The sequence below is a fragment of the Panthera onca genome, chromosome A3 (assembly GCF_046562875.1).
Source record: "Panthera onca isolate mPanOnc1 chromosome A3, mPanOnc1 haplotype 2, whole genome shotgun sequence".
Lineage (NCBI taxonomy): Eukaryota > Metazoa > Chordata > Mammalia > Carnivora > Felidae > Panthera > Panthera onca.
Window position 1 is genome coordinate 23,411,536 of NC_138341.1, and position 13,806 is coordinate 23,425,341.

Below are 13,806 nucleotides of genomic sequence, written 5' to 3' on the forward strand. Positions count from 1 at the left end.
GCCTATATCCTGGGAGGTATGTGCAGCTTTTACAAAACATGGACTGGGCTTATCTTCAGGTATAACAAAATCAGTTATGCAGGAAAAACCTTAACTAAAGCACTTTTGTACCTTGCTTATGGCGCTTACTTCGTTCTATCCCAAGTCATAATTGTGTGATCTCTTTACCCAGACCATAGCTCTTTGGGATGGGGTAGCAGTCAAGCTTTGTTTTGGTTTGTCTTAGGGCTAATATAGCCATTTGTTGCTCAGTCAGTGTTTGTTGAATAAATACACTGAATGTAAGGTGATAATGGATATTGACCCTTATGTATAACTGAAATTAAATATTGCTTATATGCTTAGAATTATACATTCTTAGAATCTGAATGGACCTGTAGGTCAGCTTTTCCCTACTCACTTCTTAGGATAGAAATTCTGTTTTCAAGATCTCTAATAAATAACCACTCAGTCACTTGGATATCTTCAAGAGTGGGAAACTAATGAAATAGTCCATTTCATGGTTAAAAAGTTTTAGGTGTGATAAAATTGTTTTTGTATTTACACTCAAAATATGTCTCCTGGAAACTTTGGCCAACTGACACTGGTTTTTGCTATGTGGAACACACTTCTTTATATGATAGCCTTCAGATATTTAGAGATAATTTGAATGTTTTTACCTAGCTTGTACTTCTGTAGGCTACACGTTTCTGGTTCCTTCATCATTCCCTCAGTGGCAGGATTTCTGGACCCTTTTCATTCTAATTGTTCCCTTCTTAGTACACTGTTATCAGTGTCCCCTTTAAAAGTGGCACCCTGAATTGTATTTATTAAGTATTTATTGAGGGCCTGTTATGCGCTAGGTACTGTCCTAGATGCTGAGGATAGCACAGTGACCAAGACAGACATTCTAGTGGGAAAAGATAGTAAACAAATTAATAAACAAAATATAAATATCCCAGTCAATTTTGTGGAGGAAAAAACCAGGGTGCTGTGATAGAGGATTAGTGGAGCATCTATTATAGATGGGGTAGTCATCTGGAGTCAGAGGAAGCTGGTCACAAGAAGATCTTGGAGAGAAGTGTTACAGGCCAAAGAATAGGAAGTTAAAGGCACAGAGTTGGGGGAAAAGCCTTTGGTATATCCTAAGAATTAATGGAAGGCTATCGTGGCTAGGAAGCAAAGTGATTGAGGGGCAAAATGACAGGAGAGGAAGTTGGAGAGGAAGGCAAATCTTGCAGGATTGTTTAGGCCTTGGCAAGGAATTTGTATTTTATGCTAAGTGTAATGAAAGCGAGCCATTGAATGTGAGGCTGAGAATGAGATTAAAACAAGAAACAAAGAAAGACCAACCTGCACAAACCAGAGCTTAGATGTATAGTTCAGTGTTGATTCTCAAGGTGGTTACTCTGTGAGACAATATAAAGACTTTTGAATCTTTTGCTTTGAATACCTTCAGAGCCAGTTTACACAGAGCACATATCACGTGTGTCATAAACTGCACAATGCACTGTTATTACTTTTGTTTAAACAGTGAATTGCCTCTTAAATGGACTTAAGTAATAATAACAAATCTTATTTGCCCATGTAGTTACCATTTTTTCCAGTGTTCTTTATTGTGCAGATCTAGATTTCCAGTCAATACCATTTTCCTTCTGCCTGAAGGGCTTCCTTTAACATTTCATGTAGTACAGGTCTGCTGGTGAGGAATGCTTGCAGCTTTTATATGTCTAAGGACATATTTATATTACCATCTCTTTTGAAAAATGTTTGCTGAGTATACAGTTCTAGGTTGATAGTTTTTTTTCTTTTGGTGCTTAAAAATGTTGGTCCATTGTCATTTTACTTGCATTGTTTCTGATAGGAAATCTGCTTTCATTTTTGTTTCTCTGAATGTAATGCGTCTTTTCCCCCACCCTGGTTGCTTTTAAGATGTTCTTATCATTGATTTTGAGTAATTTTTCCATTATGTGTCTTGGTGTAATTTTTTTTTTTTTTAATGTTCTTGTGCTTGGGGTCTGTTGAGCTTCTTAGACCCGTTGGTTTCACTTTTCATCAAGTTTAGGTAATCATTTCTTCAAATATTTTTCCTGCCTCTGAACCCTTTCAGACACTCCAGTTACATGAATATTAGACTACTTGAAGTTGTCCCACAGCTCACTGATGTTTTTTTCATGTTTTAAAAATTCTGTTTCATTTTAGATAGTTTCTGTTGCTATGTCTTCAAGTTCATTAATCTTTTCTTCTGCAGTGTCTGATCAGCTGATGATCTTACCCAGTGTAGTTTTCATCTCAGATGTTGCTTTCATCCCTAAAGTTTGATTTATGTCTTTTTCATATCATCCATGTCTGTACTTAACTTTTTGAACATTTGGAATACAGTTATAATGACTGGTTTAATATTCTTTTCTGTTAATTATAATTAAAAAAAAATTTTTTTTTTAATGTTTATTTATTTTTGAGACAGAGAGAGACAGAGCATGAATGGGGGAGGGTCAGAGAGAGGGAGACACAGAATCTGAAACAGGCTCCAGGCTCTGAGCCGTCAGCACAGAGCCCGACGTGGGGCTCGAACTCACGGACCGCGAGATCATGACCTGAGCCGAAGTCGGACGCTCAACCGACTGAGCCACCCAGGCGCCCCAATTATAATTTTTTTTAATGTTTATTTTAGAGAGAGAGAGAGCATGTGAGAGTGGGGGAGGGGCAGAGAGAGAGGAAGACAGAGGATCTGAAGTGGGCTCTGTGTTGACAGCAATCGACCTGATGCGGAGCTCGAACTTACTAATAACCATGAGATTGTGACCTGAGCTAAAGTTGGATGCCTAACTGACTGAGCCACCCAGGTGCCCCACTGTTAATTTTTTTTTTCCCCCACTGTTAATTTTAATTTTTGTGCCAACTCTAGGTCTGTTTTTTTAAATTTATTTATTTTTTACTTTTTTTATTAAAAAAATTTTTTTTAACGTTTATTTATTTTGAAGGACAGAGAGACAGAGCATGAGTCGGTGAGGGGCAGAGAAAGAGAGGGAGACACAGAATCTGAAGCAGGCTCTAGGCTCTGAGCTGTCAGCACAGTGCCAGACACGGGGCTCAAACTCACAAGCTGTGAGATCATGACCTGAGCTGAAGTCGGATGCTTAACTGACTGAGCCACCCAGGTGCCCCTAAAAATTTTTTTTAAGGTTTATTTATTTTTGAGAGAGAGAGAGAGAGACAGTGCAAGCAGGGGAGGGGCAGAGAGAGAGGGAGACACAGAATCCAAAGCAGACTCCAGGCTCTGAGCTGTCAGCACAGAGCCTGATGCAGGACTCGAACTCATGAACTGTGAGATCATGACCTGAACCAAAGTCAGACACTTAACTGACTGAGCCACCCAGGCGCCCCCTCTAGGTCTTTTTCAGTTGGTTATCCCTGATTATGGGTCCTGTTTTCTCCTTTCTTTGCATGCCCAGCAATCTTTGATTGAATGACAGTCATTGTGAATTTACCTGTTCAGTGCTGTGTTTTTTCTATTCCTATAAATATTCTTGAAGTTTGTTCTGGGATGCAGTTAAGTTACTTGGAAATAGTTTGGCCATTTCAGGTCTGGTTTTTTACTTGTTAGGTACTTCTGGAGCAGTGCTAGTCTCAGGCTAATTATTTCTCACTATTCAGTACTCTACCCAGTGCCCTGTGAATTTTTTCCCTAGTCTTTTTGGTAGAAATAGGCGCTATTTTAGGCCTTTTATAAGCACTGGGCTCTGATCCTTTTAATCCTTTAGATGGTTCTTTCTCTTACTTTGGGTTTTACTTGTAAATGTATGTTAAGTACTCAAGAGGACCCTCCATAAGTCTTTGGGGTTCTCTCTCCTCTGATACTCTTCCCTGTGAGCTCTAGCTTCCTTGATTTCCTTGGGTTCTCAGTGCTGTCTCCTCAACATAGGGAGTCTTCTGGGCTTCTCTTGGTTTCCCTCTCTCTGCACTGTAGTGCAGAAACCTGGGACAATCGTAAGACTCATTTATATCTGTCTCTTAGGAGTCACTGTCTTTCATTGCCTTGATGTCCAGTGCCCTTGAAAACTGCATTTTATCTATTTCCTCTGTTTTTTTGTTGTTTCAGATGGAAGGGTAAATCTGGTCCCCATTACTCCATGTTGACATGAAGTGGGTAAACGGGACACCCCTCCACCTTTCTTTTGATTAAAGCTTTTTTTTTTTTTTTTTTTTTCCCTGTATGGGCTCAAACTTTGGATTTAGTTACATTTGTTACTATGCAGTATAGCATAGAGGTTAAGATCACAAAACGGTCTGGCTTTAATCCTGACTCAATCACTTACCACTTGTGTGTTCTTAGGCAAATTACTTATTTTTAACTGCCCCTTCTTTGTTCTATTTCCCCTTTGATAAAATGAGAACAATAATAGTGCCTACCTCATATGGTCATTATGAGGATTAAATTAGGTAGTATTTATAAAGTGCATAGAACAGTCCCTGGCACCTATTAAGTACTATTTAAATGATACCTGCTGTTTGCCATCACCTCAGTGTATAATTACTGAAGCATTGTTATATGCTTTATTATTTATTGGGCTACTGCTCCCTCTTGCTACTCAGGTCATTATTCTTTTTAGTTCAGATGTTCTTGTTTATTTATCTTACATTTACTTTCTAGATTTTTGCTACTCAAAGTGTGGTCTTTAGTCTTGTAGCATTGGCATCACTGGGAGCCTGTTAGGCAATCCCAGGCCCCACTTGAGATTTACTGGATCAGAATCTTCATAGTAACAAGATCCCTAGGTGATTCCTATCTATACTGATGTTTGAGAAGCTCTGCCAACAGATGAACAGTAGAGTCATTTTGTATCTCCTCTTACAATAAGTCTTGGTGAGATGATTAGAATTGAAATTATTTTAAATAATTGTTTTTGGTAAAATTGACAATTTTAAATATTTTATTTTTTAGTTCAGCAATGTAATATGTCTTACTCCATTTAAATCCCTCTCCTCTTCCAATTTTCTATAAATAAGCTTCACACATTCATTGGTATGTTTGTTACCTTAATTGATATTATGTGTGGGATTCTTTTCCCGTTGCTTTTCATTTTTTAAAAATAGGAATATAAAATGGGAATATAAAAATGCACAAAATATAATAATAGCAAACATGTAAGTCATACATATCTACCATCAGAAAGAATAGATATTATATTTTGTCATTTTTCCTTTAGCTCTTGTTTTTTAGTTACAAGAAAATCTTGAAGTTTAAACTCCTTGTTTTCCTTTGGTCCTATTCCCCTTGCTCTCCAGAGGTAACCACTATCTTAAATTTAGGGTGATGATTCCAAACCATATTATTATATACTTATTATACATATGAACATCTGTAAACAATGTGTAGTACTGTTTTGTGTATTTGTAATTTTATGTAAATGATAGATACTGCATATTATTATGTAGCTTATTGATCAGTATGTTTTTTTTTTGAGACCTATGCTTATCAGTTAATGACTTAGATATCTTAATTCATTTATTTAGTTGTAAAAAAGCGAAAGATAGAATAGGCCACTCCAATCCATTCCTTTATGGAGAGATGTTTCAGCCCAAATGTTTTGCCATTATAATAAATGCTACAGTAAGAATTCTTGAATCTGTCTCCTGCAGGCACATGCAGAAGAGTCTCTTTAGGTATATATTTAGAAACCTCTCTACTAGAAATGCCCAATGCCTAGGAAAGGGGTTCATCCATAAATATTTATTGAATAGATAAATCAATTAGACACCCCCCTCCCCAATCTAGTCAACTGCTGTTTATAAGAAACATGCCAAAATCTATGTTTAAGAAACCATGCAAGGTGCTTCTCCATGTTGGATACCAGTTCTTTTCTGTGTCTTCCCTTCTGAACCTAGAGGACCATTCTGTTGTCTGAGATTTTGGATAGTATCTTATTCTAGTTTTAGTCTTTCTGATTCTCTTCTAATGGACTGTGGCTCCCCTTTTATACACATCCTTGGTTGTGTGCTTTCATACTCACCTTTTAGTTATCCTGATTCTAAAAGTATGAATTATGTGTACATAAGTGTAATTTTGGAAAATATTTAAAAACATAAAGAACATAAATACGAATCCTGCTACTCATGTATGCTGTTAGAAGCTGACTTCAATAGTGAATTCTTTTCGGGAGACAGTATAGTAGAGGAAGGAAGATAGACTTTGGATATAGAACTGGTTTTCCATTCCAGATTTGCCACTTACTAGCTGTGTGACTTTGAGTATGATTTAGTCTGAGCTTCGGTTTCTTTATCTGCAAAATGAGAATAATAATCCCTCCTAGGTAGGGTGTTTGTGAGGACTTGTGTAGTGTTTGGTAAATTGTAAGCACTCAGCAAATGTTGGTTCGCTAATGCTTTCCTTCTTTAAATGTTTCTGGTTTTTTAGATTCCCTGCCCATTTTTTTTTTTTTTTAAGATTCTTCAAGATCATAGAATCTGATTTTCTTCCATTCTCTTTTATTCTCTAGCCATAGGATGACCAAAGTTGTCTGTGAATCTTAGAAAAGTTTTAAGAGATATTTAGGTCATGTTCAATTTTGCTAATATTCCATGTTTTTACTAATACACATTCCAAAATAAGCCAGTCACTCTGTCCTAAGGTTTCATTTCTGCGTTGTCAGAGACTGTTGCCTAATTGGTTGGTATGGCAGTTCTCCTTGTGCTTTTCCAGTGCGTAAAAAGTAATGCAGTGCCTGTTTTTTATGGAAAATTGGGCAAATCAGAGAAGTAAAAAGAATATTTAAAATTATAGACTAGTTGATATTTTGGTATTTTCCCCCTTTTATAAGTGGTTGATGTGAATCTACTGTTCATGATATATTTATGTTGTAAGAGCTGAAAATCTTGATAAAATTTGACAGAGTTTCTGTGCCTTAGAAGTAGTTCTTGGAAAATTCAGCATTTGAGATGGGTTGCACTCACATTTTTGTTTCATCTGTAAAAAAAATGTGGTATGCACGGAAATCTCGTTCTCACAGCTATTCAGGAATGCTTCATACTTTTTTGGCTTTCTTGACTTTGGTTTTGAAAATTGCTTAAGGTAAACTTTTGCTAGGATCTAAAAATATTTGTATCATTTGAGCACTGGTCTTATTGTTTATTATTGTCAATATATTTATTTGTAACTTTTAATAAGTTTAATTTATACCTTTTTTTTTTTTTTTAATTTCAAACAGAGTTTTCTTTCTTTGATCCTAATGATACATCATGCCAGGAAATTCTCTTTGATCCTAAAACTTCTGTATCAGAATTATTTGCCATTTTAAGACAGTGGGTTCCTCAGGTCCAGCAGAACATTGACATTATTGGAAATGAGGTAAGGAATTCCTACATTTTACATTTGGCATCATTGGGATTGTTAATTGTATAGGGGCTCCCCTTTGAACCCTGCCATCTGAATGGGAAACCTTTGAAACATTCTGACGTTTGTTCTTGTATCTCCAGGCTTTGCTCAGAGCAGTTGTACATTCTTTCCGTTGTTCCCTCATGCTCCTCATTTGCTGACACCTGGAGCTCTGACATTATAGACTCTTGATGGCAGCAGGCATTTTCCATATTTCCTTTCTTTGTACAAATTAATTTTGTTAACTTTAAAAAATACAGTCTATGAGGAGATTTGATTACCGACATGTTTTATCTATACTTTTGGGTGGTTTGGTAAAGATCTAGGCTTGAGTATAGTTTTTAAAAACATTTGATTTTTTGAAGGAGGAAAGCAGGAGTTACTGGGTTCCTTGACCTGCACATTGTCATGTTGTAAGGAGAGAAAGGTTATGTATATATTTTCAAATGCCATTAAGCCTGTTACAAAGAAAATTTTGCTGATCCTTTGAGAGGTTAAGTAAAGTACGTATTTGGAGTGCCAGGTTACCCTGGAATCGTCTTTAGGAATTTCCTTCAGTCTGCTGACAAGTTCAGTTTTCATCATTGTTATTGGATGTAGATTTAAAGTTTATCCTTGAGAGAAGCCCGTTCTCGATACTCATTTTATTGAGAACGAATTCCGATAAGATGGTCTAACCTGGTTCTCAGCATGGGTTTGAAATCCGCTTTCAGTGGCCATGTTATCATGATATCATCCTTGGTTTCCTCAGATTCTCAAGAGAGGTTGCAATGTGAATGACAGAGATGGATTGACAGATATGACACTTTTACATTATACTTGCAAATCTGGAGCTCATGGTATTGGTAAGTGTGTGGCAAACTACTAGTGGCTTAAGACATCTGTATTTGTGTTTGTATAAGCTGTATTTATGCCATCCACAGTCCCTGGGAGGGTACCCAGCTGATGATAACAATATCCCCTGAATAGGCAAGCATTCAGTGGGGTCTTCCCCAAAACCTTGTTCCCTTCCCTCCCTTTTCTCAGGGGGGCTTTATAGTCTCCTGGTACATCCCAGCTTCTCTTGAGCAGGCTTCATTGCTGCATGCTTGCTAGATGAGAGTAACCGGTAACACCCCTAGAACCTTCCTGAGAGTTTACAGCAAGGTTAGACAACCCAAGTTGTTTTCTGAGTATCCAGTCCCTACAGACCCCAGCCTTTAGGCCTGTCCGAGGGGTATTTCTATATACATAACATGTATGCACATTTTTCCCAGATTGGTGTTCTGTGCTTTTACCATTGTATAAAATCTGCCTCTATTACTTAACTATGTATAGTGAATCTCTGTCCCTGTTTCAATAGTCTGATATAGACTTCTTAAGCTGTTGATTAAGGACTTTTTTTTTCTACAATCCATCATGGACTGATTCTTTTTGTAAAATAAAGTAAAAATGAAATTATGATAGAAAAATGAAATAAAGATATAAAATACAAGCCCACTTGTGTTTCATAATGCATGAAATTTTGATTAATATATTCTGAAGAAATGATTGTATAGGGAAAAAGAAAAGGGTTATCAAAAGGACAGAGAAATTACAGTTTGGGACTGCTAGTGGTCCACAGAGCACACTGAGTAGGACTAATCTAGTGCATTGCCTTTTTTTTTTTTTTTAAAGTAGACTTCACACCCAGCACAGAGCCCAATGTGGGGGTTGAACTTATGACCCTGAGATCATGGCCTGAGTGGAGATCAAGAGTCAGACACCTAACCAACTGTGCCACCCAGGCACCCCTAGTACATTGTTTTTAATGGCTTTGTATAAATATTCCATTATGTGGATGACTTATGATTTATTTAACCAGTTTCTTATTATTGTGCTTTTAGAACTTTATTTTAGAATAAAATTTATTATTTATTTGTAAAGTAGTTTAGTTTCAGAAATTTATTCGTGATAAAAAGTGCTGTGATGAACATCTTTATGGCTAAGTGTTTATCCATATCTCTGAGTATGATTATTTTCTTAGAATAAATTCCTTGTAAGTGAAATTTTTGAGGTGTATGTATATATTTGGTATGCTATTTACTTTGGCTTTTAAAATGAGGTAGTAGATAGCCATCTATTGGAACTGCAGTTTGTACTGAAGAAGAATAATTTAGAAAACTTTCTTTAGGTGATGTTGATACAGCTGTAAAATTTGCAACTCAACTTATTGATCTGGGAGCAGATGTTAGTTTACGGAGTCGTTGGACAAATATGAATGCTTTGCATTATGCTGCTTATTTTGATGTCCCTGAGCTTATAAAAGTGATTTTGAAGACATCTAAACCAAAAGGCAAGTACTATAAGATCGCCATTAGATGTTATTAGTTGAACACTTTATTAGTGGCATAAAAATTAAAATTCAAAGAGATTTTGACTTCTAATCCATCTTGTTCCATATGACCTCCTATTCCACGTTTTTTCAGGAATAGTTTAATATTTCTTTATTGAAGGTTAATTACTGTCATTTCACAAGAGGCTTGGTACAAAGAGATACAAATTAAAAGTACAAAATAGTGTTCTCTGGGTTTTTATATCTGCAAATTCCCCAGTTTAACATGGATTTTATAAAGTGTAATTGAATCTGTGTGCTATATAATTCTTTTCTCTCGAGTAGCCAGAAATAGAGCAATAAAGCTTTCAGAGCTAAGCATTGAAATCATAAAGAGTATTTTAGATGGCATTCGGTTCTGAAATTCTGTGATTCCACTAAAGGACACAATTTCAAGGGTTTTTTCCCCCCTCACTCCTATCTTGATGGTGATACCCTAAAATTGAACATCGGAGTGTCTGAATTACAGTCCTGGTATTTTGACTTTTCTCTGGTCCTCTCAAGTGGGTTGGTTTTCTTTTGAGAAAAAAAATGAGAGCATGTGCAGTAGTAATACTTAAAGTTGAAGGTGGGCGGGATACAGTGTTCTCCCCGTTTATAGAAGACTTGTTTTCTAGGTTCAACAGTTAAATTTCCCAGAATGTTTGTTTCTAACCTGCTTTGTATAATTGTCCATTTTATCTTTAACTTTTACCTTTTAATTTTTGATTGATGTTGGGAAGAAGGGCCTCTTTTGGTAGTACAGTGTCTTGAATAACTCAGGAAGGTCTGTCCTGAGCATGTCTTGTTTGCCGTTGTTGGTAGGGCATGTGGGCTGGTACGGTTAGGTTCCTTAGGTTAAGGAAGGATTAGTGGAACCAAGTATTTAAAACCCTTGTTACAAAAAACATTCAAAATGGGATTTCCAAATCTGGAATATTTCTTGTGTCTAAATATAGCATCTTGATGATTTATTGAAAGGTTATTAAAATGTCCTTAGAATTGCAAGATTCTTTTTTCCTACTATGAAGTCCAAATTCATTTGTTTGATGAAGTATTTTGAATTAATATGATTTGCTCACATTTGCATGTTTAATTAGTCTTTAACTTATTCCTGATTTGAAAATTCTGCATTATTTTACCTACTACTTTCCATGTAAAAGGCCAGATAGGAATCTGGATCACTGGAACTACTTGATTCTGCAGTTATGGCAGGTGTCTAGCCATAGAGAATATGTAAAAATGTATGTGGCCATGTTCCAGTAAAACTTTATGTATAAAAACAGATGATGAGTTGTGCTTGGCCCCTGGGCCATTGTTTACTGGCTCCTGACGTAAACCCTTCTATCTCATTGTAGTTGTCATGGCACGTATGCAAGAGGTTAATGAGAGATTGTGTCCAGATACTTTTACAAATGTGAATTATTACCATTAACTTCTTTTAAATATAGTTTAGTTTGTGATAGTTGGAAAGTCTATGATAATATCAGTTCTTGTTGTAACGATATTTTATTGTACTAAGAAAATAATTGGTTGACCAGATTGTAACATGGAGATTATATTTGTGAATGGTGATTACATATGTGATCACATAGGTGACAAATATGTGAAACAGTGCTTCTAGCAGGTTGGTTTAAGTCTTATTAAGTGGCTTATTAATGTTCTTCCCCCAACCAAAACAAGCAAACAAACTCAACCTGTCTCCTTTTATATTGTAATAGCTAAATCTAAGTTTTTAGTTAATATACGTGTGGTGTGTCATTGCAGATGTAGATGCCACTTGCAGTGACTTTAATTTTGGAACAGCTCTGCATATTGCTGCATATAACTTGTGTGCAAGTACTGTGAGATGCTTATTGGAACATGGAGCAAATCCTGCATTTAGGGTAAGAGACTAAATTAAAAGTGAAAAATATTAAAAGAGTTAAAATGTCTACTGTTATCTCCCAGTAAAGAGTTGTATCTGGATGTTGTTATAGAATCTGTATGAGGAAAGAATTTAGATTTTTGTGCTGCGTATAAAGAGTAATGGTGATCAACTTTATCTCAAATAATTATAAGGCATAGCAGTGAATTTCAGTCCCCTTGTATTGATAAGCTCTACAGAATTTCCTTTCATCAGTGAAGTAAAATGTACCTTAAAGTGTTACCATCTTTGAGTTTCAGTATCTTTCATTTAGTTTTTTGATGTATTTATAAAAAGTTAGCTATCAAAAATGAATATGTTAAAGTTATATTTCTATGTTAAATTATATTTCAAATTTTTTTGGAAAAACATTCCAGAAAATTTTTAAAAATGCACATTTAGGAGTGGAGTAAATGTTTAAAAATTAAAGGGAAAATTAATTTTTTCATGGTAATTGTGTTACTAATTTACAAAGTTAACACACAGGATTGAATTTCATAATTTTCAAATCTTTGGTTATTTTATTGTCTTCACAGAGCAGCTCTCAGTGTTCTTTTTCTTAGTATTAACAGCAGTGACTTGCTTTGGTGGGGATTCTTAATGGGGTCTGCGCCTTCCCTTGAAGGGACAGGAGTGGGCAGTGTTTGAAAAAGTCTCTTCCCTCCCCCCTTTTCCTCTCCCCCTCCCCGCTTTCTTGTTTCCCTTCTCCCTACTTCTTTCTGCCACACTTTGTTTAATCCCATCTTTGATTAATTAACCCTTCTCCCCTCTTTCCTACCCCCCCCCCCCACTCTCCCTTCCTCCTTCCCTGTTGTTTATTGGGCACTGGGAGAATACAACAATAAATAAAAGTTTTTGTCTCCAAAGAGAATATAGTCCAGAGGGGAGGATGGACAAGTAATTTTACTGTAGTGTGTTGCATTCAGTGGGTTATGATGCAGGAGTGGGCACAGAGTGCCATGGGGTCACGTACCAGGGGTATCTCTCTAAGCCTTGGGAAGGCTTTCTGGCAAAGGTGACATTGAGCACTTAAACATCATTAAGAACTAACGGTTAGAGGAGGGAGGTGCGAAGAGCGGTTTAGGCAGAGAGGAGAGTAGCATGCACAAAGGCTAGGAGATGATTGTGCAGTTTGGTTGGAATGTGAGGGGGATGTGTGTGTGCTTTTCCTAGTACGACTGTTGACAAGACCTCATTAGTGAAGAGAATTTTTTGAATTTAGTAAGAGGCAGTGAGGCATGCCATTGAGGTAGATTACCAATTCAAGCCAGAAATAATAATAGATTATTGTATTTTGAAGATTAATACTTAAAAAAAAAGCAGCCAACATGTGGGTCAGCAGTAGTCCCTGGCTCATACTGTGATAACCACAATTTTAGAAGAAAACGGATTTCTATAATTAATCATGAGCAAGCTTTCTTATGTTAGCATGACATAATCACTGTTATTTTATTATTATTTAGTATTTTTTAACAAGTTTTAGTTGCCACATTTTCTAGGAATTAATGTTAAGTGTGTGACTTACTCTAGAGAGGTGAGGACTTATAAATCTAAAGTAAAATAGTCATTGTAAATATAGTTTGCAGCTTATCAGTACGAGGTTTTAAAATATCCCCCCCTTTTGTATCAAGAGTACATATTTGTGTTATACACACCTTTATTATATTTTGTATATTTTCTTTGAAATCTGGGATTAAAATAGACCCATCACCGTCTCAGCAATTTGATAACAAGTCTTCCTACCATATGTTTACTTAGGACCAAACTGACTTGAATTTTAAAACAAAAAATGTGAGGCACTTGCAAATTAAGTGTGTTCTAAAAGCCTCATATTTTCACCCATACGGAGCATTTGAAGATAATCAGTAGAGAAGGCAAGGAAAAGAAGTTTCTCAGCAAAAGAATCTTGATTCATCTTATTAGAAGAAGATTACAGTCTGGAAGCTGTTATCGAGTCCAAGTGTTTGGTTAGGTAACACAGAAGAGAGATACATGTTTGAGGGAAGGATAGCCCTGAGTAGGAGAAATTCTCGACTGAGTCTAGCAGGTCCTGGACATGGATTCATATGTCACCTCTGCCAGGAATCACGTAAATGACTTTGAGTGAGTCATTAATCTTTTCTCACTGAATTTTCCTAATGGGCAAAGTGGAAACAGTAGTAATATTCTGTGTGTTTAGTTGGTTATTGTCTCTCCTACTACAGTATAAACTCT

At 36.3% G+C, this 13,806-nt stretch overlaps 1 protein-coding gene across 5 annotated transcripts in view; it reads left to right on the top strand.

The window, feature by feature from the left end:
• Positions 1–13,806, top strand: part of CLIP4 (CAP-Gly domain containing linker protein family member 4) — a 99,477-nt gene that overhangs the window by 24,632 nt on the left and 61,039 nt on the right. For all 5 annotated transcript variants that reach the window (XR_009615508.3, XM_060651768.3, XM_060651785.3 and 2 more), the window contains 4 exons: positions 7,188–7,327; positions 8,106–8,199; positions 9,507–9,668; positions 11,454–11,572. Coding sequence is in view for 4 of the 5 variants with exons in the window: in XM_060651768.3 (XP_060507751.1) it covers positions 7,188–7,327; positions 8,106–8,199; positions 9,507–9,668; positions 11,454–11,572 (515 nt within the window). In the remaining variant the exon portion in view is untranslated. The remainder of the gene's footprint in view (positions 1–7,187; positions 7,328–8,105; positions 8,200–9,506; positions 9,669–11,453; positions 11,573–13,806) is intronic.